At 33.8% G+C, this 26,987-nt stretch overlaps 1 protein-coding gene and 1 pseudogene across 1 annotated transcript; both read right to left on the reverse strand.

Annotated features, from left to right (window-relative positions):
• Positions 1-2,758: 2,758 nt before the first annotated feature.
• On the reverse strand, positions 2,759-3,847 carry OR4K15 (olfactory receptor family 4 subfamily K member 15). The gene has a single exon (XM_005560639.5). The coding sequence runs from the start codon at positions 3,776-3,778 to the stop codon at positions 2,816-2,818; it is 963 nt and encodes a 320-aa protein (XP_005560696.2). The 5' UTR covers positions 3,779-3,847; the 3' UTR covers positions 2,759-2,815.
• A 15,244-nt stretch (positions 3,848-19,091) lies between these two features.
• LOC102126032 (olfactory receptor 4K1-like) lies at positions 19,092-26,228 on the reverse strand (annotated as a pseudogene).
• Between the last annotated feature and the right edge of the window lie 759 nt (positions 26,229-26,987).

Genomic DNA, 26,987 nt, shown 5'->3' on the forward strand with positions numbered 1-26,987 from the left:
GTAGATAAGGCGATCCATAAAGCATCTCTTAAGGGGCTAGGCCTATGTCTTTTTGGAGAACAGTTCAGACTCTTAACATGGTAATAGGCCTTTCTACTTTCCCTAATGAAGATGGGTGCCAGGGCGTATGATATTCCCACGTTACATCCAGTACCTGGGATAATTTCTTAATGACATGTGCAGTGAAATGAGTCCTATTATCTGAATTAATGTTTTCTATTAATCTAAACCTGGGTATAATATTTTCAACTAATGCCTTGGCTACATTATTAGCAGTTGTACTTGAAAAGGGAATAGCTTCTACCCAATGAGTACGGTGATCTACTACTAATAATAAATACTTTAGACAACCAATTGGAGGCATCTCTGTGTGATCAATCTGGATAGTTTGGAATGGCCTTAAGCCTGGACTCCTTCCCCCAAGGTGTAAGCTTTTACTAAGCAACTGTCTGTAACCCATTTGGCCAGGGTATAAATTCCTATAAATTCCTATGCACTCATAAACTCTGAGGACTGCGTCACACATGGCTTGGGGCCCACAATGGGTCCCTTGATGCAGCTGGAACAAGATTTCCCTTATAAGGGGCTTGGATAACATTTCTCTCTCATCTAGCAATGTCCATTTTCCTTCTAAATTCTCTTTAGCACCTATTTTTATTAGTTTTTAGACCAAAGAAAGCCAAACGCCATTTTATATTTGACAATGCTTCCTGTATGATTTTATACCAGATAAGCTAAATTTCACCTTTATATTAGTGTGCCATTAATGTTAAACTCAATTTTTATAAAACCTTGTAGGCATATTTATCCAATTTTAATGTCTGACCATAAGTTAAAAAATTTTATAGACTCTTTCTAAGCCTTTATAATTTTTGTTAAAGAACAGTTTAGTGCTTTAAGAAAAACCCATTGTGCTTTTATTTTAATGTCCAGGTTACAGAAAAACTGTACCAGTCAGCCTGAGCTCTTGTTATTTGAGTAACTTCGCAAGGAACTTGGGTACCCTCTTTAGTGAAAATCATAATATTCGGAGGCTTTTTTGCATACTAGGAATAGGAAAAAGTGTGTGAGAGGATAACCAGAGAATCATGTTTTCTGGACAGGGCACACTGTACTGCACACTGTAATACACAGTAAATGTATTACTATAAGCAGTAATATATTTAAAAAGTGTGCCATCTGGGTCAAAGAAAACAAAAAACAAAACACCACAAAACCTGTATAGGGAATCCATTCTGCTATTTTCTAGCTTTATAATCTTGCACCATATTCTTAATATTTCTTTACCTTATTTTTATCATATGTTAAATGAAAGGAATAAATATATCCTACAGATATTTTAAAGCTTAAAAAGATGTAAAACTATTACCACATTTCTTGTTGTACAATGTTAACTCAGTTGTAATTAGTACTAGTACCACAATATATCATGTGTTTTATGCATAAAATTAGAATATGCAAAAATATTGTAAAATTTTGGAAGCATATTATTGTAAAAAGTTTCACTACATTTTTATATTTATATTTTTACTTATACTTTTTTATATTTAATTTTTTTCTTATACTTAAATGTTAATGCATACTTGTTTTATTTTCATTTTGTTATTTCTTAAATAACTTGGAACCCTTTGGCTCAGAAACATTTTTTTCCTTTCACTAATAGGCATTATTGAATCCCTTTAGGAGACTCTAAAGACTGAAGTCTGGAAAACAATCAGTTAACATTATACCAGATTGTGACTAGAACCCATTAAAAAAATACAGGAATAGCCTTGAATGCTATAAAAGAGGAAAAGCCTAAAATAGCCTGTAGTGGTGAATCCCCAAAAATCTTGGTCTTGTAAGTGATCAAGGAGGGGTAAATGTATGATGAACTCTAACGTCTTGAAATAGGGTTCTGTCATTTTCAGGGCCTACATTGGGCAATTTAAAAATGAAATGTCAACTGAATTTAAAAGTCCACATAGAAAAATTATAATATCTTCCAAGTACTAATATAAAAATACTCTAAGAAGATAAGATCATGAAAATCTAGGGGGAGAATGTTTTATACTAAGATTCAGACTCCTACTATCACGAAGATAAGTGGTAGAGAATTATAACTCATCTCTGGTTCCCCAGATTATTTTATCAGTATTGAACATAAATTAACATAGGCAAATACAAAACACACCAGTAAATAAATTTGTTCAGGTGGTTGTTTTTCATGAAGAACATATATTAAGCAGCCACTGTGAAGAAGGATTTGTGAAAGTGTTGAACGTAAATGCCTTCTGCTGGGTAATGCCCTTTTACATTTTACTGTATCTTTCACACCATTCATAGATGTGTCTTCATGTGCTGTCAGATATATAGTGCAGTAGAAAATGCATTCTTATCTAGATCGATCATATATTGTATATCACATATCATATACTTATAAATAGATCTATTATCTCTGTGGCTTAGAGATATGCACCTGTCATTACTCCAATGTTGGTGTGAGCAGTACTGTTTTCAGAGAGAGAGATAACAGTAAATTAACCACTTACAAGGCAATATCATTTTCTCAATATCATCAAATTCTATATCTTAAGAAGTTTTAAAATAAAGAATACAAAGTAGGAAATTTAAAAAAAAATACAATGGAGAAAGAATATTTAAAATCAATAAAGTTTATTTCATGAGTTTTTATTATCATTACAGTTTACTTCACATCAATCAACTGACCTTTCCCATAGGTCAAGTTGATTTGCTTTAAGATTACAGTGAATCCACTTGTAAGTGTATAGAGACAGGGCTAAAGTGGTAACAGTGTCATAAGTTTACTCTGTTTCTAGGAAAGAGCATTTCTTATGACTACAGAAACCTGACCAGGCTTCAGATACCGACTCTTCAGTTTTGACATAGCTGCCTTCACTTCTTTGTTTCTTAGCGTGTAGATTACAGGGTTTAAAATAGGCGTGAAGATGGTGTAGAATACAGCAAGGACTTTGTCAACTGAGTAACTGCTGAAGGGCCACACGTAGATGAAAATGCACGGTCCAAAGAATAAAGTGACCACAGTGATGTGAGCAGTCAATGTGGAGCGGGCCTTCGCCATGCTCGCAGAGGAGCGATTCCTAACTGTAACAAGTATTACAGTGTAGGAGACAACCAAGAGGAGAAAGGAACTCAGAGAGAGAAAGCCACTATCTGCAACTATTAGTAGGCTGACAACGTAAGTGTCTGTGCAGGCTAACTTGGTCACTAGAGGAAGGTCACAGAAAAAACTATCTACCTTATTAGGACCACAAAATGGCAGGTTAACAGTGAATGCTAACTGGCTGGTAGTATGGATGAAGCCCACAAACCAGGAAATGAGGACGAGCACAACACATACGCGGCGGCTCATGATCGTCATGTAGTGGAGAGGTTTGCATATAGCAACATAACGGTCATAGGCCATGGAAACTAGGAGCACCATTTCACTGCCAGTGAAGAGATGAACAAAGAAAATCTGGGCCAGGCAGGCATCAAAAGAAATAGTCTTGCGCTCAACCAGGGAGTCTGCAATCATTTTAGGGGTAGCAAAAGAGGCAACACATACGTCTATAAATGACAGGTTTGCAAGCAGAAAGTACATAGGGGTGTGAAGGCGGGAATCTGAGGTCACAGTGAGGATGATGAGAAAGTTGCCCAACAGAATTGCTAGATAAAATAGTGAAAATATAAGAAACAAGAAAGGTTGGAGCTCTCTTGAACTAGACAGTCCCAGCAATACAAATTCTGTCACCCGAGAATGATTTGTCTCATTCATTGATTTTGGAAGGGACTTAGTTTCAGTTGCCTGAATAGGAGAGAAACAGAGGTCAGTTAATGAAGTGAGCATGGGTTTGATGTTCCAATTACACTTAAACTTTTCAGAATTGCAATTCCTATTCCTATTTATGTGTCTGGGTTTTCATGAGTTATTACAAATTATACAGCTAATGCAGCTAAGTATGGAAGGTTGAGTTAAAAGAGAGCATTGTCAAGGAGATGTTCAACCAACTTGGATATCTAAATACATGAATTTAAGAAATAAATCGACAATTTAAAAATGAATTTGAGCATCTGAAGTTTTTGTGACACTACAGAAATCCAGTCTAAAAATCTATAGAGACAAAATCTAAACCAATTTTTCTAAAGTAAATGATGTAAAAATTTTTTAAACATCTGCCACAGAGGAAGATAATTTCACAAACTTAATGATGACTAAAAAAGTTAGACACAGAAGAGTATACACTGTGTTGGTCTATTTCAATGAAGTTCAAAAATGGCAAAACTAAGGTGTAGAAAAACCACATAGCAGTTATCCTTAAGGGACAGGAAGTGGAAACGAGAGGGGCTTCTGAAGGGTTGGTAATATTCTTTCTTGATGTGGTTGATAGTTACATGGGAGTGTTTACTTTATGAAAACTTACTGAAATATGAACTTTTACTTTTTTCACTTTTGTCTACATAAGTTGCATAATTATGAAAATTAAAACAAGAGAGAAAGAGAGGCAGCATTAGATTTGTGTAAGAGAGCTCACAGGAGGAATCATTGCCTTAAGTGATTATATCTTATTTCTTCTCTACAGTTAAAAATTATATAAACTACAGTACAAAACCCTGGCAAAATTGAAGGCCCCAAATATTATTGAAACTCTTTTATGATTCAGCTCTTCATGGAGTTCTACTTTATCGTGAAACCTAGCACACTGGTTCCTTTCAATTAATCCCTGAAGCTATGAAGCTTCTTTAAACTTACACATTGGTGTTATTAACCATAGACATTTTATTAAGCTATGATTGACATTTGATTTGATGTGATGTGGCTTAACAATTTATAAGTTATATTGCTTGCTATAAATACTAATATAACTAATAAGGTATGTTATTACGAATTCAGACCAGGAAAAATCTGATTTTTCTTTTCTACTCAGTTACTCTATATTCTATGTTATCAGAACTTTCTTCCTTTTATGTTATTTTTGTTTGTAGAAGCTATTTAGAACTTAGAAAGGTTTATGGTAAATAAAAAAAATAAAATGTGCATTGTAAAGGAGCATTATATTATCTGATTTTGAAGAATCTTTCTCTACATCTTAATCAGCTCTTGGGAGAGGATCTCTTATATTTTACTCATTTCTAACCACTTGCAATTTTTGATACTAATGTCTTCTTAGATTGTAACTGCAAATTGCTTAGTCTCTCCTTGGGTTAGAATGGAGGGTTTATGTGTAAGAACAGAACATGTGATAAATAGTTTTAACTCCCAGAAACCAAATGTAGACTCACCTCTGTATTTCAAATCTCCAATTCTCCCCCCAAAAATACAAATTTTCTCCATTATTTGCAGGTGATGTGTTCCAAGACCCCTAGTGGATGCTTGAAACCACTGATAGTACTGAACCCTATATAAGCTATATTTTTCCTATACATGCATACCTAAGATAAAGTTTAATTTATAAATTAGGCTCAGTGAGCGATGAACAGTAATAACTAACAATAAAATAAAAAATTACAACAATATACTGTAATAATGTTTATGTGAATGTGTTTCTTTTTTTTCTCTCTCTCTCTCAAAATAGGTTAATGTTTTTGGACCACAGTGGACCTCAGGTAACTGAAACTGCTGAAAATAAAACCATGGATAGGGGGGACTCTTGTATTATCACAGATTGTATCAAAACTATGGCTCTAGGCTTTTTAGAAGAGTTTAACAGGTGGAACTTGTAGGTAAAGCAGGCTACAGAAAAAAATACACCCATCTCGCTTTCTTCTCACTTCCCAGAAGCCCTGGCCCTTCAATCCTGTGACATAAATACTGCATTGAATCCCTAAGGCATGAATAGAAGTAAAATCTAACAAAATCAGTGAATAAGAGTTCATAGGTACTCCATCAGAAAGAGCAAAGCCATAAGCACAGGGAATGAGTGTCCTAGGGAGACCCTCCGGTGCTACAGCAGATAAGGGCATCAGGAGGCATTTCTGAGCACAGAAACTTCCTGGCGTCTTTAGGCTAAAACACCTAATCCAACTGTGTGAAAGACAGTCATAAGAATCATCCTCCCAGTAGCTTTTCTGACTCTTTTGCAGAGCTCTATTGTTCCATTTTCATCGGCTTCTTCAGGTGCTCAGAAAAAGACTCTGTTTTTCACGGAGAAAAACATTGGGCAAATTGATTCAACCAAGAACTTTCTTAGTACATAAGATGAAAGTGGTGGAACACATGAACTCTAAACGTGTTTCTTACCTAAATCCATTCTTGTTTAGTTCACTTGCTTTATATAAATTTAAATGCCTGCTTTTCCCCAGGCACTGTGCTATGCACTGGTGATAAAGCAGTTAGGTTTATAACTTGCCTCCCTAAAAATTATTTGCTAATATTAATAACTCTTTGTTTATTTAGACAAGCTGATGAATTCACTTCCCTTTACCCCCAGTACATTCCCTATTAGATAAAATTGACTGTCTTTTTTTTCCCAATAAAATCACTGTACTTCAGTGAAAACAAAGCTATTATTTTAAAATGTTCTATGTTGTATCATTGGGTAACTGTGTGATGCTGAGCAGTTCCTTTAGCCTTTCAAGACTATTATGATCAAATATTAAATCTTGAGGCTATTAACCTCAAAGAGACACTAAACATATTTCTTAAAAGATTATGTAGATGAAAATTATTTAACCAACTGTAGTGACTAAGTATATGTATGCATTCTTAGTAATGTATTATTTTAGATCAGAAGAAGAAAATATTTTCCCATAATTTTACATTATGTGGTCTGACTCACACAAGAATGAGTTTCCAATAAGTAGATGTGCTTATGTAAAGACCTTTTTTAAAAAGAAGTTCTTGAAAATTTGAAGATGGATTAATGCATGTATAAAGGGCTGTGCTAGGCAAACCTCAGTTCCCTCCTATTTTAAATTCTGTCAAGTGAATCTTGCCTCAATATTTCTATCTCAGATATTATGACTGACAGATGAAGTGAAATAAATAGGTATCATATGCAGGGGTCACCAAACTCTACCAGTTCAAAGAGGTATCTTTCACAAACTTCCCAATATTGCTGTTCCCCTGACCCTCCCACTCCAAATGCAGATCAGAGAAATAGCAGTCTCTGTTATAGACTATATTGGAGACAAACACTGGTGCATGGTCTTCAGAAGGATGCTGACAAAACACTTTCACTTACCTAAGATGAAATGGAAAGTGTGGAGCTAACCTATAATCTATAGTCATTAATGCTTGGGAAGAATTTCATTGTTATTCCACATCTCCTAAGAAAACAGAACAATCCCTGAGGAGGTAAGTCATAAAGAATTTACTTCTAAATAAGACAGAAGTGGATTCAGGGTGTCTGTAGCTGAGTTGTCTTCAAGGAGGTGAGACGGGTCTGAATGCTGTATCTTCATCTAAGTCTTAGGCAACTAGAGGAGCATTTGGAGCAGTCGGGAATCTGAAAGGAGAAAAAGAGTAGACTGAAAAGAAATGCTGAAAACAAAATCTTCTGCTTCACAGTTTTGCAAAGGATTCAGCCTCACTGGAGCTATGAACTGGAGAATGTTTTAGGAAGTACCACCAATAATAGTGATTTTTGTGTGATTTGGGACCTGTAAAGACTCTGAAGTAGTAGGAATATTGCATCATTTTATCCAAAATTTCATCAGGGAAGATTTAGGGTTTTCTTCCTTTCATCTGACTTTCCCTTGATTCAAAGTGTAGGTGACTTTTTACTTGCTTCTCACAGATGTGTTATATATATATATATAATCATTACATAACTAAATCAAACATCTTGTACAGTAGTGATATAATGAATTTGCCATAATAGTAGTAATATTTTACAATATATTTTAAGGAATTATACATGGGATAGCTTTTGTTCACAAATAGAATATATATCCAGCAAGAAATGTTGAATTTCATTAGTGGTTTATATTACTACTTTCTAGTCATCGATTAAGAAGGACCATTCTAAACTATAAGCTTTAAAAACCTGAAGTTCAAATCAATGGATGCTGTCCAAAGATATTATGGACTATTAAAAATGTATTAGCCATATTGAGTACAATGTACACTACTTGTGTTTGTGGATGATAGGTACGCTAAAAATCTTATACTTCACTACTATATAATTTATCAGTGTAACCAAAAACCACTTGTATCCTAAAAGCTATTGAAATAAAAGAATATATTAATTTTTAAAAATGAAATACATATATTAGCCTAGGATATAGAAAATATATTTTCCAATTCTATCTTTCACTAAATAACTTTATAATTGTAAGTAAATTACATGCCCTCCCAGGTGCTCTGTGTTTCCTCAAAAAAGAGTAGAATTCCCTCTCCCAAACGCATTGTCCAGTTTTTGAAAAACATGATCCAAAATGAGTAAGTCAATTCAAAGATAAGAATAATTATAAAAGATTATATTGAAATTAATGTATATCCAATTAAAACTGGTTTTAGTAAAGTCATGCAGCAATCACTCTTCGGAGTTAAGTATTGGGATAACAGTAGGTAAAATGGGCACAGAATATTCAAAGACTAATTTAAAACAATATGGAGGAAAATTGACTGTCTCTGGTCTCTGTTCTCTGTTCTGACTCAATCCCAGTCCTTGGCCTTAAAATATCAGCACCTACCCAGGAAAACAAAATTTACCGGGAGCCACTGGATAAGGGACAAAGATAGAGAACCCATGTCTTTCCAGACTTCAGTCCTCACCCTTTACACTCAAGTATCAGTATACTCAGCACACTGATATAAGGAAAGCCATCACAATTATTACAAGCTAATTAGGAATTTGACGTCACTGGGCTGTAGTGACCAAAAGACCCAGAGGAGAGTTGTGATGGCAGAAATCACCTTAATCAGGGATAATTATGTGAGACAATTTGTTTGCCCACAAGAATTAAGTGCATCACCTTGAGGATTTCGCAAACGGAAGAAGCAGCAGGCCTAATGGAAATGCTTTGTTCTGTAAGAGATGTAACACTTTTTTTTTTAAAGCAATGAGTAATTTTGTTAGCTAATTCTTTATGCTTCTGAAGAGGTTTAGAAAAGCACTATTGGGAGTGTCAAAAAATGATGGGGATTCATCATGTGAGTGTGCATATTACATGGCAAACACCTTGGCATTTTGATAGCTTCACAAGAGCCGTATGCTTGGTTTCTAGGGCAAGGATTCTAGAGTAAAAAAGTGAAAGCTGCTTTATTAATACAATAGAAATGCTGTATCCTACAGAGTAGATTCTAGTAAAGAAACTCCAAATAATTTTGCAAAAATTTATATTTCTGAGTTCAAATAAAGAATCTGAGCATTAATGGGACTCTAGATTCATAACACAAAACTCAAAACTCTGGTACCATGCAATCTAGAAGTGTCATGATAAAAGGTCCTCTGTGCACCCCCTTTACAGATAGCCACTTCCCCTTCCTCAAACACCTAGAAACCATTAATCTGTTTTCTGTGCCTACAGATTTGCCTTTTCCAGAACATGATACAAATGAAATTGTACAATGTATAGCCTTTTCAACTGTCTTCTTTCATTTAGCAATACACATTTAAGATTCATTCTTCTTGTTGCATGGATTAATAGCTCATTCTTTTTTATCATGGAATAGTATCCCATTGTATTATCTACCACAGTTTGAGTATCCATTTTTATATTGAAGGACTTCTTGGTTGCTTTCTCTCTGGTTTTGGTGATTATGAATAAAACTGCTATAAACATTTGTTTGTAGGTTTCTATGTTTATGTTATTTTTCAGGTCAGGTGGAAGATACGATTAGATAAGAAGATATGTTTGATTCTATCTATTTTAAACTCTGAAATTAGGTGCAAACAGATAAGGATTGGTATGTCTTCATGACTGATTAAGCACTTTATCACATGACATGCTTCTCTTTACTTTTGATTATATTTTTTCTTCTGAAATCTACAGAGTCAGATATTGATATGACTGCTTTAGCTCCTTTATAATTACTATTTGCATTGTATTGTACATCTTTGTTCATCTTTTTATGTTTAAGTAGTCTGTGTCTTTATATTTAAAATGGATTCAAGGTAGGCAGCAAATAGTTGGCTCTTGCTTGTATTGTTCATTCTAGCAATGTCTGCCTTTTAGTAGACTTCTAATACTGTTTACATATAATGTGAATGATATGTTCAGTTTATATCTACTACCTTGCTATTGTTTTTTTAATTTGGGACTTCCTTAACTTTCCATTTTTGTAGTAGAATTCTGTCAACCATGATATGCCTTGCTTTTGTTTGACTTGAAAAGTTTTCACTTTGCTTTCATTTTGAAGGATATTTTTCATACTTAAATGATTGTGTTGACTGTGTTGTTTTCGTTCTGTTTTTTAACAATTGTAATCCCGTTTTATACTAGTAAGTATTCAGTTATTTGAATTCTGGTTTTTCAGCATGTGGTTGTTCTTTTATCCATAGCTACTGTAAGATATTTTCTGTATGACGAGTTTCCCGTATGAATTGTGATATGTCTTCTTGTGATTTTCTTTTGATTTATCTTGCTTGAGGTTGGTAGAACTTCTTGACTTTTTAAATTATAACTTTCAATCAAATTCAGAACATTTTGGTCCCCATTTTTAAATATATATTTTCCTATATGTTCCTTTTATCCTTTCCTCTGGAACTCCAATTACATATCTGTTAGGCCAATTGGCATTCTCTTACATATTACTGTGACTCTGTTCAATTTTTTCTTTCATATCTTTGTCTCTGTACTTTGGTTTAGAGATTTTCTATTGCTGTGTCTTCTAGTTTACTGATAATTTCCTTTGTGGTGTCTAACATTTTTCACCTCATGAAATTTTGATGTTGTTAATATATTCCATTCCTCTCTTCATTCTGTTTATATTTTTATTTATATATTTGAGCATATTTATGAGAGCTCTCTTAAAGTTATTTTATTCTAATTTCCACATCTTGATAATTTCTGAGCTTATCTGAATCAGTTTCCAATTCTACTCATTATGATGTATATTTTTATGCTTCATCACATTTATTGATGGTGGAAACTAAAAATATTTCTGAGTGCTGGATTCTTTCTTTTTTTATTCAAAAGTAGTAGTCTTTGTTCAGTCAGCAAAGTTACTTATGGGCTAGGCTAATTATGTCATTTTATTTTAAAATATTTTAGGATGAGTTTAGAGTAGACTTCTCTAAGCTACTTTAGCCTTGGTATTAAGGAATTATCTGATATTTAAGGAATTGCCCAGGATCGACTAAGGTCTTAGGTATTTTTATGTTATGTTATTTATTTATTTAGATGGAATTTTCACTCTTGTTGCCCAGGCTGGAGTGCAATGGTGCTATCTCGACTCACCGCAACCTCTGCCTCCTGGGTTCAACTCATTCTCCTGCCTCAGCCTCCCAAGTAGCTGGGATTACAGGCATCCGCCACCAAGCCCGGCTAATTGTATTTTCAGTAGAGACAGAGTTTCTCCATGTTGGTCACGCTGGTCTCGAACTCCCAACCTGAGGTGATCTACCCGCCTTGGCCTCCCAAAGTCCTGGGATTACAGACATGAGCCACCGCACCTGGCCAGTCTTGGGAATTTTTTAAACTCACGAAGTTATAGAGTTCCTATATCCCATTGCAAGGATATAGAATTTTTAACTTTCGCAGTTCAGCTTATAGCTCTACAAAATTTTTCCTAGATTTTAGAAGCTTTAGCCTTTGTTTACTCATCTTACTATTCAATAACTCAAGTGGGCCCCATAGAAATGTCTGGAGAGTTTTTTCTGTGTAATTTTTCTGTTTTGTGGTGGTTGTTGTTGTTGTCCTGGATGTAGATTTTGGCCATCATCAACCTTCTGAGCTCCATTTTCTGTATTCTCACTCATCAGTCAGTTGTGCCCTGCTTTGAATTACCTGTGCTGCCCTGAAATGTAGAAAGTACCTCCGTGGAGGAAACTGGGTTGATCATAACATTAACCTTATGTTTTATTCTCTCAAGGATCTTAGTCTTGTGTTGCATGTAGACCAGTGATTAAACACAATGTAGTGATATATTTTATCCAGTTTTCTTGTTGCATAATTATGAAGGGAAATTAAATCCAGTAGTACCTCATGGCTGGAAGTGGAAATTCATACTGTCTTTTTTTTTAAATAAAAAAAATCATGAATACTGTTTACTTCTCTTTTAAAATGATTTATAATTCATTTACCATGAAATTTACCCTTTTAAAGTGTACAGTTCAGTAAATTTTATCATATTAACAAGGTTATGCAGCTATCACTACTGTCTAACTCTAAAACATTTTCCACAACCCCAAAAGAAACCCTGTAACCACTAGCATTTACTTCCCATTTTCCCTAAATGCAGCCCTTGGATACCATTAAACTATTTTCCGACTCTTTGGGATTGTCTATTCTGGACATTTTAATAAGTGATATGACATAATAATAATGTGTCTGGCTTCCTTAACTTGGCATATTGTTTTTAAGTTTCATCCATGTTATGGCATGTATCAATATCGTATTCCCTCTTATAGCTATGTAATATTCCATTGTAAGGATATAGAAATTTTGTTTATTCATTCATCAGTTGATGGGAATTTGGGTTGTTTCCAGTTTTGATTGTTGATAGTACTGCTGCCATGAATACTTGTGTACAAGTTTTTGGATAAACATCTTCTTTCTCTGAAATGAAATAAAATGAAATAGAAACCTATGAACTCTGACTAGAATTGGAATTTCTGGGGCATATGTTTCACTTTTTAGGGAACTACCCAGCAGATTTCCAGAGTGACTACACCAATTTACATTCTTACAGGCAACAGATGAGGAATTTAATTTCTTGACAATTTTGACAGCATTTGTTATCTTCCATTCTTTAAATTACTTACAGCTATCCTAATGGTTGTGAATTGGTATATCATTGTAGTTTAAATTTCCATTTTATTAACAACTAATGGTGTTGAGCAATATTATGTGGTTAAGTTTATGTGCATATCTTGTTTGGAGAAAAGTCTATTCAAATTCATTGCCCATTTTTAAGTGGGTTATTTGTCTTTAGTTGTTATTTTTTAGAGTTCTTTATATATTCTGGATACAAGACCCATGTCAGACATAAGTTCACAATCTTTTTTTCATTTGGTGAGTTTTCTTTGAACTTTCTAGATTGTGTTATTTAAACCTCAATAGTTTTTAATTTTGATAAAATTAATTATCTATTTTTCTTTGGTTAATTGTGTTTTAGGTGTCAAATCAGAGAATTATTGCCTAATCCAAAGTCACAAAGATTTACATATGTTTTAGTATGTTGTGTTTTCATTTTCATCTTAAAGCATTTTATAATTTCCCTTGTAATTCTTTCTTTGGTCCAATGGATATTAGAAATATGTTGTTGAACTTCCACTATTTGTTAATTTTTCAAGTTTTACTGTGTTACTGATCTCTAATTTCATTCCATTGTAATCAGAAAACATAGTTGGCATGATTTTAATCCTTTTAAATTTAGTGAGACTTCGTTTAGGGCCTAATATATGGTCTATCCTGGAGAATGTTCTATGTGCACTTGAGGAAACTATGTATTCTACTGTTGTTTGGTGGAGTGTTCTAGAAACACATTGTCTATTTGGCTTACAGAGTTTTTCAAGTCTTTTATTTCCTTGCTGATTTTCTATCTTAGTGCTCTACTTAAAATTAAAAGTATTAACATTTTTGTCCATTATTGTCAGTCTATTTCTCCCTTGAATTATGTAAGTTTTTTCTTTATGTATTTCAGGACTCTGTTGGCATTTAATGAAATAATAACATACACACATGTGTACCAAATTGTTTAATCTTCTTGATGGGTTTATGCTTGTATCATTACACAATGTTCTTTCGCTTTCTCTATTAAGACTTTTTGTTATAAAGTCCATTTTATCTGATGTTGACATATCCACTCCAACTCTCTTTTGCTTACAGTTGGCATAGTTTCTCTTTTTTCATGAATCTTCTGTCAACCTATTTGTATGTTTGAATCAAAAGTGAGTTTTTTTATAGGCATCACATAGATAAGTCGTGTTTTCAATCAATGCTGCTTATATCTGCCTTTTAATTGAAGTATTTAATCTATTTATATTTAGTCATTAATAATAAGGTAGGGCATCTTCTACTCTGTTATTTGTTTCTGTATGTCTCATATCTTTTATGTTTCTCTATTTCTTATTAATTCTTCCTTCATGTTAAACATATATTTGCTAGCATATTGGTTTAATTCTCTTTTATTAGTGGTTTCCATGGAGCTTACAATTATCACCTTAACTTACAACAATCAAATTTGGATTAATATCTATTTAATTTCAAAAATATTTTTAAAACTTTGCTTCTGATATATAGCTCTGTTTTTTCCTCTTCTCCCGGCTGTTATTGTCATGCAAATTACATCTTTATATATTTTGAGCTGAACAACAAGTGGGTTTGTAGGTGTTTCTTTGTGAAGTCATCTTCTAAATCAGATAAGAGAAAAAAGTATTACAAATAAAATATATATTTATGTATTTTACATTGACATATGCCTTTACCTTTATTAGTCCTCTTTATTTCTTCATAAGTATTCAAGTTACTGTCTAGGACTTTTATTTCAACCTAACGGGCTCTTTTTAGTATTTACTGTTAAGAACCAGACTACTTTTCTTTAATAAATGTTCCCTGGGTTGCTGTAAGCCTTTCTTTAATCTCCAGGGTTTGGAAACTGTGGCTCTGTAAATTTTTGTCAATTTTTCATTTCTTTATCGAAGAGGGATTTTTGTTTAGCTCCTTGCTTTATCATTTTTGGTGGCATAACACTCTATTTTGTAGGGTGTTTTTTCTTTTACCATTTTTACTGGATAGATATTCGGTAGAAAATAAATCATTCTACCAAAAATGCACATGCACTTGTATGTTCATCACTGCACTATTCACAATAGCAAAGACATGGAATCAACCCAGGTGCCCATCAATGGTATAACAGATTGGATTTTTTAAATGGTAAATATATACCATGGAATACTACACAACTATAAAAAAGTGTGAAATCATTATTTGCAGCAACGTGGATAGAGCTGGAGGCCATAATCCTAAGCAAATTAACTCAGAGACAGAAAACCAAATATAACACGTTCTTACTTAGAAGTAGGAGTTAAACATTGAGCTCATATAAATATAAATATGGTAACAATAGACGCTGTGGACTATAAGAGGGTGAAAAGGGAGCTTGGTTTAAAAACCGCCTATCAGGTAGTATGCTTACTACCTGTGAGATCCATACTCAGTATTTAAGTTTTGGAGTATGGATCTCATCACATGTGTGAGCATCACACAAGATTCCCCTGTAACAAATCTACACATATATCCCCTGTATCTAAAATTAAAATTGAAAAGAAAAAAAAGTCTCCAGGGATTTTCATGATCAGATAAATTTGACAACCCCTCAACTGGTTGACCTCTAAAGTCCTTTCGAATTAGATGTGCTGAGAACCTCACCTCCTCACCTCATGTGCTGTGAACCTCACCTCCTTCTACTTTAGGTTTACATTTTTGGCTTTTTTGTTAAAATTATTTTTGCCTTCTGAATTGGTATTTCAAATAAGTTGAGCAGATAACAGTGTCATTCCTAGATAGCATTGTGGGTTTATGGCTGATTTAAACTTTGCAGTCATATACACTTTTTATATTCCTTATTTATGAAAGTTTTCTTTACAACAATAACTATTTTTAAACAGTTTTTTCCACCTATTGAAGTAACTATATATAGTATGTATATATACATACTATATACATATACATGCTATATCTACATACCATATATACATATATACATACATAAAACTATATACATACTATATGTAGTTTTTTATTCTGTTAATACAGTGAATTATATTAAATTATAATCAAATGTTCATTCAGTTCATCATCAACATTGCATTGCTGTTTAATCTCAAATGGATAATATTTTATTATATTTTCCTGAATTTGTACTGCTCTGTTTTTAAAGGAATTTTGTATTTTTGTTTTTGAGTGAGATTGGCCTATAATTTTTCCTTCTTAGATGACCCTTTTCAAATTTTGAAGTCAGAATTATTCTAGCTCATTATGTGAGTGGAGCAACGTTCTCTCAGAAAGAGGAAACAATGTCAGTCTGTTTCAGATGATACTTTATTAATTTTTTAATTTTAATTTTCAATTTTGTGGGTAGATAGTAGGTGTTCAGATGATACTCTTGCACTGAGAAAATCAACAGTTTCTTTTCTCCTTATGATTCGCTTTGCCCATTTATATTTTCCAGAGTTCATCATGTTCAAAATACATATATATATATGTAATATATATATATATGCATTTAGTTTTATGTTACAAAATCAAGAAAGAAAGTATTCAAGATAGACTCCTAGAAATACAATTATCAGCTCATGAATATGGACATAATTTGATAAATACAGCAAATTGCTTTATAAAAGTTGTTCAGTAATTTTTGACCAAATAGAGCTTCCATGTTTTCAAATTTTCAGTCTTATTTAGTAATATCCTTTTGTTTTACTCTTTATTAATCTAATAGGAGTTCATTTTTATTATCTATTAGATTTTTTTTTGCTACTTTTGTTTTCTATTTATATATATTTAAAAATATTCTACTCATAATGTTTGACTCACAAAACTTTATAAGTAATAAAATAAGTTCGAGAGAGCGTTAAGTTCTAAAAACATATATAATGGGTAAGCGAACATATGCCAATGTTCTCTTGGCATGAGTCTTGGCTGTGTCTTGATTTTAACCTGCTAAGAGATGTTAACACACGTAAAGAAAGACTATATCCAGCACCAATTGTGTGGATAAATAACAGAGGAAGTAATTAAGATAACGGATAGCAGTGACTATCTCAACATTGTTCAGGTAGATCTTTTTCTATCAGTCTTTCAGAGTCTGGTAACCTCACACATGCCAAGCAAATAACCAAAACTTTTCAATTAACACAGATTTATCAAACCACTCCCAAGTAATTTGACTTCTGTTCTAATCATGATGCTGTGGTTAATTAACTTCACAATTTTATTTTTTATTGTAATTTGACAAATTTCTTCAAATTTCTTGCAATTAACAATTTGGGGTTTCTAGGTCTATGAGTATGGGGTCAAAACTTAAACTGGCACAATTCATTAAGTTAATATCACTTATCTGATTTTCTGGTGGTTTGCCAGCTAAATGTCCTCTCCTGGCCATGTAATTCTGCAACCTTTATAAAGATTAAGTCCTTTTTCATTATACATTTCTGTGATTCTTTGCTTCTTTAATATGCAATTATTTCTACAAGGCCAAAGGCCTTTCTTCATCTCTTTTGTGTGTACACATATTCTGAAATAAGTTAAGTTTTAAGAATTGCTAAAATGCATTGAGTTGCTTTAGACAAAACTGAACATTAACACAATGGGATTATTATTAGGTTGGTGCAAACATAATTGTGGTTTTTGCAATTACTTTTAGTTATGAAAACTGCAATTACTTTTGCACTAACCTACAAATTCAACGTGTGTTTTATTATATATTCTACTTGCCCTTATTATCTGTTAAAAAACATTTTATTGCTATCCTGATAAGCTTAAAAGCTTTTATGGAACAAGGGCCTATGACTTTTACCTCTTTACTTAGATAACTGTCATTGCCCATTATAATTCTATTGATAGAAACCTTTAATCAATGTCAGTTTAGTAAAGTAGCACCCAATGAAGTAATTCCACACTTGGAAAAGTAAATGTGAAAAGAAGATCAGATTGTTACAGAGTGCAATGAATGAGTCACATAAGCTAAGACTTAGAGATGGACAATCTAGTTTTTCACTGGCTTCCAATCCCATCATTCAAAATGCCACATTTGTGAAAAACAAGGGTAGAAATCACCTGAATATCAATTGCTCTGGGAAGCGTATCTTTTTTATGGCACTTGCTACATGTGCTTGCATGTTAAACTTTTGATACATTAACAACTATGGTAAAAAAAAAAAAAATAGGACAATATTTGCCCTAGGGACTCATGATCTATTTTAAGTAATAAAAACAAAACACATAATCATATCTTTAGTTCAAAAATTACAAGTTTGAATTGGAAGCTATCATAAACAGAATAAACTCTTCAAGCTCGAATTTTATGATGCAGTGATGACAGTGCCAGATGCTGTGGCTGATCAAAGACTGAATCAATCATGTGATGACCCTCTTTCTCTTATTCTTTCTAATGTTTGATGAGCTATTTCTGAAGTTTCAATTGAAGTTTGAGAAAAAGAGAAGCATGTGATATATTTTCTAATTACCAATGTATATATTTTCTGCAACTACTTTGAAAATTACACTCCCAAATGAAATTAAGTAAACAAAATCACTGGCTATTCAGATACCTTGCAGTCATTGTCAGTTGATGACAGGTTTATTATTAGTGGCGTAATGAGAGTTTGTAAGTGCTATGACATTTCTTCCAGAGAGTGTAAGTGTAGTCTTCTAATTTTAACTATGGACTTGGTTATATTTATTATCCTATAATTAATACTGTAGTATTTTATATGTTTAAATTCTAGCACAAATAATAAGTATGACAAAAGGCTGATTTGATAAGCGTTAATGCCTTATTTGTGAATATAAAATTTTACCTTTATAACATTAAGTTGTTAGCCAGAATCATTATGAACTGCAACTGATGAGGTAAAGCAGCACTTTTTAGAGTCTTCATATCGCCTTTTATGTCAAAGCAAATTCTGTTCAGTGGCGCGATCTTGGCTCACTGCAGCCTCGACCTCCTGGGTTTGAGTGATCCTCTTACCTCTGCCTCTCAAAGAGATATTTTTTAATGGTGCCTGTATAAGGGGAAAAACTGCTTATGAGTTTTAATGCATGTAGTTGCAGCTTTATGGAGGATGATGTGAGACACAGAATATAGGAACTGGCATCATAAGATTCTGCACTGTGTTTGCCAACTCCAGATCACCATATTCAGGCCCTCTAATTCAGTCTAGTAAAAAACTATTTGTGATATAAACACAGTAACAATAATCAAATATGTTAATTTCAAAGCCCAAAAGTAGAAATTTGTATTACTTCTTTGTAATTGTCTAAAAACCCTGCTTGGAACCCACATGTCGTCTCCTTAGCTTCCTCATGGCTTCCTTTATATCTTTATTCCTTAGAGTATAAATCATGGGGTTAAGGAGAGGAGTGAAGACAGTAAAAAACACAGAGATAAATTTGTCAACTGGGAAACTTTCAAAGGGCCAAATATAGATGAATATTAATGGGCCAAAGAATAGAAGCACAACAGCAATGTGGGCAGACAGAGTGGAAAGGGCCTTGGACGTCCCATCAGAGGCTTGGCGATGCACAGTAGCAAGGATGATAGTGTAAGAAACGAGCAAAAGGAGGAAACACATAAGTGAGAGCAGACCACTGTTGGTGAGCACCAGGATCTCAAAAACATAGGTGTCTAAGCAGGCAAGCTTGATCACTAGGGGGAGGTCACAGAAAAAATTGTGTTGGGTCCACAGAAAGGCAGATTGACTGTGAATGCCAGGTGGCTGGCTGAGTGTGAGATGCCAATGGCCCAGGAAAACCCCAGCAGAACAGTGCACACCCTCGGTTCATTATGGTCATGTAGTGCGGAGGTTTGCATATAGCAATGTATCTATCATAGGTCATGGCAACAAGAAGCACCATCTCACTACCCCCAAAAACATGCAAGAAAAAGATCTGTGACATGCATCCCTGGAAAGTGATGGTCTTGTGTTCATTGAGGAAGTCTGCAATCATCTTGGGAGTGGCAAATGTAGCCTGACACACATCAATGAAAGAGAGATTGCTAAGAAGAAAGTACATTGGGGAATGTAAATGAGAGTCTATAATTACTGTGATGATGATAAGGATGTTTCCCAACACAGCAGCTCCATAAAACACAGAGAAGATAAAGAAAAGGAAGACTTGGAGTCGCCAAGAGCTAGACAGTCCCAACAAAATGAATTCAGTAACCACTGACTTATTACTCCATCCATTAACTGAATCTGGGCTGCTGAAGTTATCTAGAGGGAAAAAAAGATAATTGAGATAGATTAAGAATAAGCTTTTTACCATTTTGCAAATCAAATAGATGCTTTGATTCTAATCAATATAAAAATGAAAAGGTGAGGCTATAAGACAATGAGTATTCACATGATTGTTAATAATTAATATTTTCCCTGGGCTCACTTAGATAATTATCTGAATTATTATTTACTTTTGCCTTTATGCTTTGCCAAGATAGATAGATGGATACAGAGAGAGAGAAATTTATCTAACAGATAAACCTATATAGAAAGAGAGAAGTCGAGAGATAGAAAGAGAGAAGTCGAGAGATAGAAAGAGAGAAGTCGAGAGACTTGCCATTGTATTCTAAAATGTTTTTGTAGAAATATGCAATACCTTAATAGAACTTTGAGAATCATACATATTGTACTTACACATTCAGATTATTAATAGTTGAAAATGAGGAGTCTAGCACCATTTACAGAATCTTGAAGGGACAGGCAATTTGGCCAGGTGTAAAGATATGGAAATCAGCCCAGTTACTTTGATAAATGACATCAAATAAAGGAATGGCATGAGGCCATATATTTGAGGTATCTGCAGCAATAAGAATAGATTGAAATTAATTTGTAACAAACTAGTGTGAGCGAGATACTGCATTTGCTTATCTGTATCAAAAAAATGTAAAGTATACAACAGTGAGTTAAATAATTATCAATGACAGATGTATCTTCCTAGAATCTCAGAAACATACATCCTTTTTAATGAAAAGTGATTCTTTTAGTATCACAGTTGTACTCTTTACCTTTTCAATATGATTCCTCTTTTACAGAAGTTAAGTTTAATATTATTTAAAATGATTGGCTACCTGCTCTTCAAAGACGGGACTAAATGCAATTTCAGATAGCCTAGTAGATTTTCTAATTAAATTTATATTTGAACTACTTACCTTTGCTGATGATTTTACAGCCCCTTCTTACTGTATTTGAGCTAATATCACAATAACAGAAGAGTTTTCCAAAGCCTATTGAATAGCATCTCTGATGTAATTAATTCGTTCAACAAATAATTACAGATTGTCTTTTCTGTACCACTCACTTTTATAGACTCTGGGGGCAAAGCAATGGGAGAAAAAAATAATAAAAACTGTCCCATCCTCATGTAACTTACATCCTAAAGGTGTGGGGGTGGGTGATGTTGGCATAGGCAATTAAAAATAAACAAGCAAAATATGTAGTTAATGACATCTGACATGATATACATATTTATGAATTAAGAGGGGAGAAGTTGAGAGACAGCAAAAAGAGAAAAAAAGATAGTTTGATAATGAAGATAACCACCTTTGTCAAAGGAATATATTTATTGAATAGTGCCATGGAGCAAATAAAGCAGAACAAAGGAATATGGACTATAACCAGGTGATCAGTAAAAGTCTCACTAGGCATGTTACATTTCAGAAAGACTAAAGAAAAATGAGGAGCAAGCCTTGAGGAAATCCACTTCAGACCAAGAAAATAGCAAGTATATGCAATACTTATTTGTGAAAAATAAGCATTCCCTTGGGAAACATCAGTGTAATTTTGCAAGTTTATTAGAAATTAATTAAATGAAAATTTAGTTTTTAACCTTATTATGGACTTGACATGCAAAATTGACTTTTTTGAATAATATTCTCCTCATAGGCTTAAGCATGTTTATAATTTTAGGGAACTATAAGTTTAGTCTTAAAATATAGATACACACTAACAACTAGCCTTTTTATTTTCTAGAATAATTATGGATATAAAATTGTTTTTGAAATTATCTATTGACATATGTATGCATATGTATATATGTCCATGTACAGAATTTGAAAATGATTTTATAATTTTGATATAAGTGCATGATGGTAATTTTATCTAATTTTATTCAAAATAAAATGGAAACAATCTGTTTTCTCAAAGAAGAGCCTAGCCAGATCCCAGAAGCTATGTGGAGTTCCCTGTGTGCCTACAATAATAGTCAATAGTTGAGACAGACACTCATGGCACGACTTTCAAATATTGAGGTCATTAAAAACATAAAAATTAGTAATTGATTTTTTGGCATTACTTCACAGAATCAGATGCCTTTTGAAGTATCTGATACTGTAGCTATATGTATACAAAGCCTGACAAAAATGTGGAAACTGGTAAGTATAGTTAGTCAAAATTGTCTAGTCTAAAACCATTTCAGTTTGTCTGCAACTTGGTTCTACAAGTACAGGCAGAATTTCTCTAAAATCATTCTAAAAATATTTTTCCGTAGTAAGAGATGATCATATTCCATATTAACAGTTGTGTGACTCGTCAGTCTTCTTGGAAAGGCAGAGTGTGAATTTCCTCAAGATGCCTTAATATAAGGACACACAGTTTGAGATCAGATGTGGGTTTAATTTCTGGCTTCACTACTAGTAAGTAGTGATAGCGTAGAACAAACACTGTGATAATGTTTGTTCATTCGTTCCAACTTCTTGAGTACCTTTGGTGATTATGTACCAAAAACTCTGCAGGCCCAGAGAGATAATGATGATCCAAACAGATAGGATTAATGTCCTTGTGCAATTTACTGGAATTCTCTAGACTTTTGAGTACTTATTCGTGATAGTGTACGTTTCAAAGAGCTGTGTAAACTATAAAGTGATATTCTAATTGAAAATTATATAATATAGTTTTACTTTCTTACAAGTAAAGCCAATCTGAATGGAAAAATATTTGCTTCTGAGAATATTAACAATCTAAGAGACTTTTAAAGACCAAATAAGATTAAAATGAAATATTAGAATTAAGTCATTATTTTCTAGAATAAACCTATAATTTATTAAAACATTGGAATATAAATCTGACGAAAAGGAAAGTAAACACTGAAGAAAAACCACATAGAGTTCTTTACAATTCTCTATTCACCCATAGCTACTTCTAACCTTTAGCATTCTTCACCTCTAACTTATTTTTTTTAAAAAAGGAATTCAGTAAAGTAGAACTAGAATTATGTTACAAATGGATACCATTGTGAAATAGGGGAAGACATTCTTTGATGTTTCATTACTAACTCTACTTCAGATTTGAAATACAAAGTTAAATAATGCCCTGTCTTGGGCATCAGTTTATACTGGAAATAATCTTCTCTACTGGGGTTAACACCCCATTCTGAGTACCTGATTTGGAAATTAATTGCAGGTCTCTGCCTAAGGTAATGATAAATCAAACGTGAAATAAAACTTCCATTTAAAGGAGAAATGTGAAATTTGTGTGAATTACTTTCTGGACTCAGAAATTAATTTGACTGAGCAAGGAACTTTAACTAAAAGCATTCTGGTCAAACAGGAAGGAAGAAGCAAAGATTATAAGGCAAGAGATCAAACTGTAGAATCTTCTGTGGCTCAAACTCTAGATTGCACAGCTCAGATTAACAAATAGATACATTTAAAGGTCTTAGTGAGAGTGGTACAGATGTCAGACATGAAAAGAGCCAATCAAAGTTGTAGAAGAGAAAAGATAGTTTGGTAATGAAGATAACCATATTTATGGGAAGAAACTGCCTTCTTACTATGTAGATAATTAAGTTGGATAAAGGCTTTTGGGTATGACGAGATTGATTTAGTTATCTTGCAGTGATATGTGACCAATAATTACTTTATTATCCTTACAAAGCTATAAAGTAGATACTATTACAATCCTCACTTTGTGTTAGAAGCAGCTACCTTTTAGTGCTAAAGTTAGCATCACAGGACACACTGGTAGTCTGAAGGTTTGAATACGCAAAGAACATATGCTTAACTGCTATATATTGCTTAATTAAGGATCTTATTACTGAAAACCTCTATCTAAGGATGTCTACCTGGTCATTAAAATAACTTATTATTATTTTAAGAGACAGAGTCTTGCTCTATCACTCAGGCTGTAGGGCAACTATGTGATCATGGCTCACTGCAGCCTGGACCCCAAGTGATCCTCCCAACTCTAAAATAACAAAGTTGTGCCCAATTATATTCTCTGCTCTTTCTGAACTATACATCAACATGCTCACTTTTATCTTGCTACTTCAGTCCCATGCTTGTGTTAGCAGTGCCAATAATAGCAATAATTCACTATTTTGTTTTATATTAGGCTTTCACACCCAAACCCCAAGTCCTCATGCTCAAAAACCCAGGTTGCCTTGACTGTAGGAATAACTGTAGCCCAGAATCCCTTTATCTCTCTGAATGGCAACATGTAGAGTTGCTCTTAAGCTTGATGTGATTAAATTCCACATACCAATTTTGAGATAAATCTCAGGAAAGTAACAACAGGGTGAAGAAGAGAAGCTTCCAAGACTTTTTTAAAAATAATTTTAAAAAGGGGATCACAGGAGCCTATAAGGAACTATTTAAAGATCATGACACTCCCCAAAGTCTCAGATAGCCAATCCCATGAATTGCGAAAGCCAATTAAAAAACGAACTTTGTTAAATGAATTCATCTTTTGGCTATGGGAGTTATTAACACTATTTTGGTTGCTTCTCCCCATATCAAGATGGTAAGAACTTTTAAATTGTTTGCCCATAATTGCAAATGAGAACATATGTCATTGAGAGAGAAATGTAGTGACCTCAAAGTTTGCAACAACTACATTTGCCCTCATTTAACGTTCTGCCTCTATCCATGTGCTTTCTTTGTCCTTGTGTAAAGTGACTGTGCCAGTACGCACTAGTACACATGCACAGGGCCTGAAGAAAATTAGATCCAAAGAAATATAAATCCAGCAATGGGTCTAAGAAAATTAGAATTTTGTTTTCTCTAATCTTGTACTTCTTCCTTCTCTTGAAAATTTTTATGCCAAAGGTTTTCAAATTCCATACAACACAATATTTTGCCAAGATTATCCAACATTGTAATTGTCACTACACAGTACTTGACCATACAAGAGAATCAGAAAAGAATCTTAGACATAAGTGGGTAAAACTGCCCAGATATAAAAATAGCTTGCTTTGGGATATTGTGGAAACATATCCCATCAGAGCTGTAGAAGGACTTAGGAAATCTACAGAGAGGAGCAAGCGACAAAGACAAAAGTAAATGTTGTGACACAGAGTGAGTGCCCAGGAAATTTGATCAGCCTAATGGAGGAGAGGAGCCCAGTCGTCAGCCCAGATGGATAGACCACGTTTCTTCTTCACATCTTCTCTTTAATTTTCACAGGCATTTCAATTCTTCTGTTTCCAAATCTAATCCTCCTTTAGTCTCCCTTTTCCCAGGTAATGGCATTTCTATTGCCCCACTGGTTTCAGCCAGAAACTTCACTCCTTCTGTTTTCTCACTCCCACATCCAGTCCTGTTGTGCCTTTCTCTAAAATATTCCCAATCCATCAAAGCTTTCTATTAAAATTTCCCTTGTCTAAACCTTCCCTATCTTTATGCTTCAATGTTTCAAAGGCCTTCTAATAATCTCCAACTCTCTACACTGATTTTTTTCCAGTCAATTTCTCCTGAATGCTCAGAGCAGTCTTTAAAAATAAGATAAATCTTTAAAAATAAGATAAATAAGTCAAACAACTTTAAAATGATAAACATGCAGTCATTCCTCTGTATACATGGGTTCTGTGTCTATGGATTCAATCAATCACGGATCAAAAGTATTCAGAAAAAAACAATTCCACAGATCTTCAAAATCACAACTGAAATTTGCAACACACCAAGTACTACATTGAATTCACTTAAATTAAGTGATATGTAGACATTGTATTAGATATTATAAGTAATTTAGAGATGATTTAAAAGTATACAGGAGAATGTACATAGGTTATATGCAAATGCTACACCACTTTATACCGGGGACTGAAGCATCCATGGGTTTTGGTATCTGCAGGGGTCTTGGAACCAATTCCCCATAGACACCAAGGGACCATCATAGTCCCCATTGCTCTAGGAATGTAATCCAATCTCCATAATGAGCCCTTGCTATCCTGTATTTTACATATTAACCTTCAGCTTCATCTCTTCTCACTCATTGGTCATTCACTAAATTCCTGCTTTCATTTTCTGGAACACACATCCCTTTCCACTTCAGGGAGTTTCCATTTCTCTTTTGTCTGCCTGAATATTGTTTCCTTTGGCTCTTCTCATGTATATCCTTCTCACAGGAACTAAACAAAAGGTTATTCATCACACAGAGCACAGAGGGGCTTTTTCTAAGCGCCATTCCCCGCTCTTCACTCCTATTTCTTTTTTCATCTCACAACATTATTTACCACCTTCCTAACGCTCATTAAACTTTTAATTTGTTCTTTTGATTTTCTTACATGTTTTTGTTTCTCTCTCCTTCCTGCATCTCCACTCCAAGACTGTAGGGCCCGTGTGGGGAAAAACTGAGTCTCTTAGGATCACTATCGTCTCCCCAACACCTGGCCCAGAACCTAGCAAATAGTAGATGCCCACAGAATATTATTGATTCACTGAATAAATGAATGTACAAGTGGCCTTGAGGTGGTTACTTTTTACCTTTCAAAAATACCATAAAACTCTTTTTTAAAAAAATGAGAATGTTATAATGGGGTCATACGTATGTTTTTATTGACACCGGCTTGTTTTACTCAACATAATGCCTTTGAGAGTCACCCAAGTTACTCTGTGAATCAATAGTTGGTTCCTTTATATTGATGAGTGGTATTCTGCACTGACTCTGGACTTGGCCATGTGTCTTGTTCTACCAAAAGGAATAATAGCGCAAGAGAGTTTTACATTGGGACTGCCATCTAGTGTTACTATTGGAATACTGAGGCCACCATGTAATTGAGCCTAAGCCAGTCTTCTGGAAGATAAGAAGCGATGATGTCCTGGTAAATGTTTAAGAGCTGGTTCTTGGGGTAAAGTGGGCAGAGAAGGCTCTGATTTGTAGTATTTTCCTGTGTCTGTGGTACAAATACTCCCACTATGGCAGATTTCAAGCCACTAAGTATAT

Source organism: Macaca fascicularis, chromosome 7 (genome assembly GCF_037993035.2).
Source record: "Macaca fascicularis isolate 582-1 chromosome 7, T2T-MFA8v1.1".
Classification (NCBI taxonomy): Eukaryota; Metazoa; Chordata; class Mammalia; order Primates; family Cercopithecidae; genus Macaca; species Macaca fascicularis.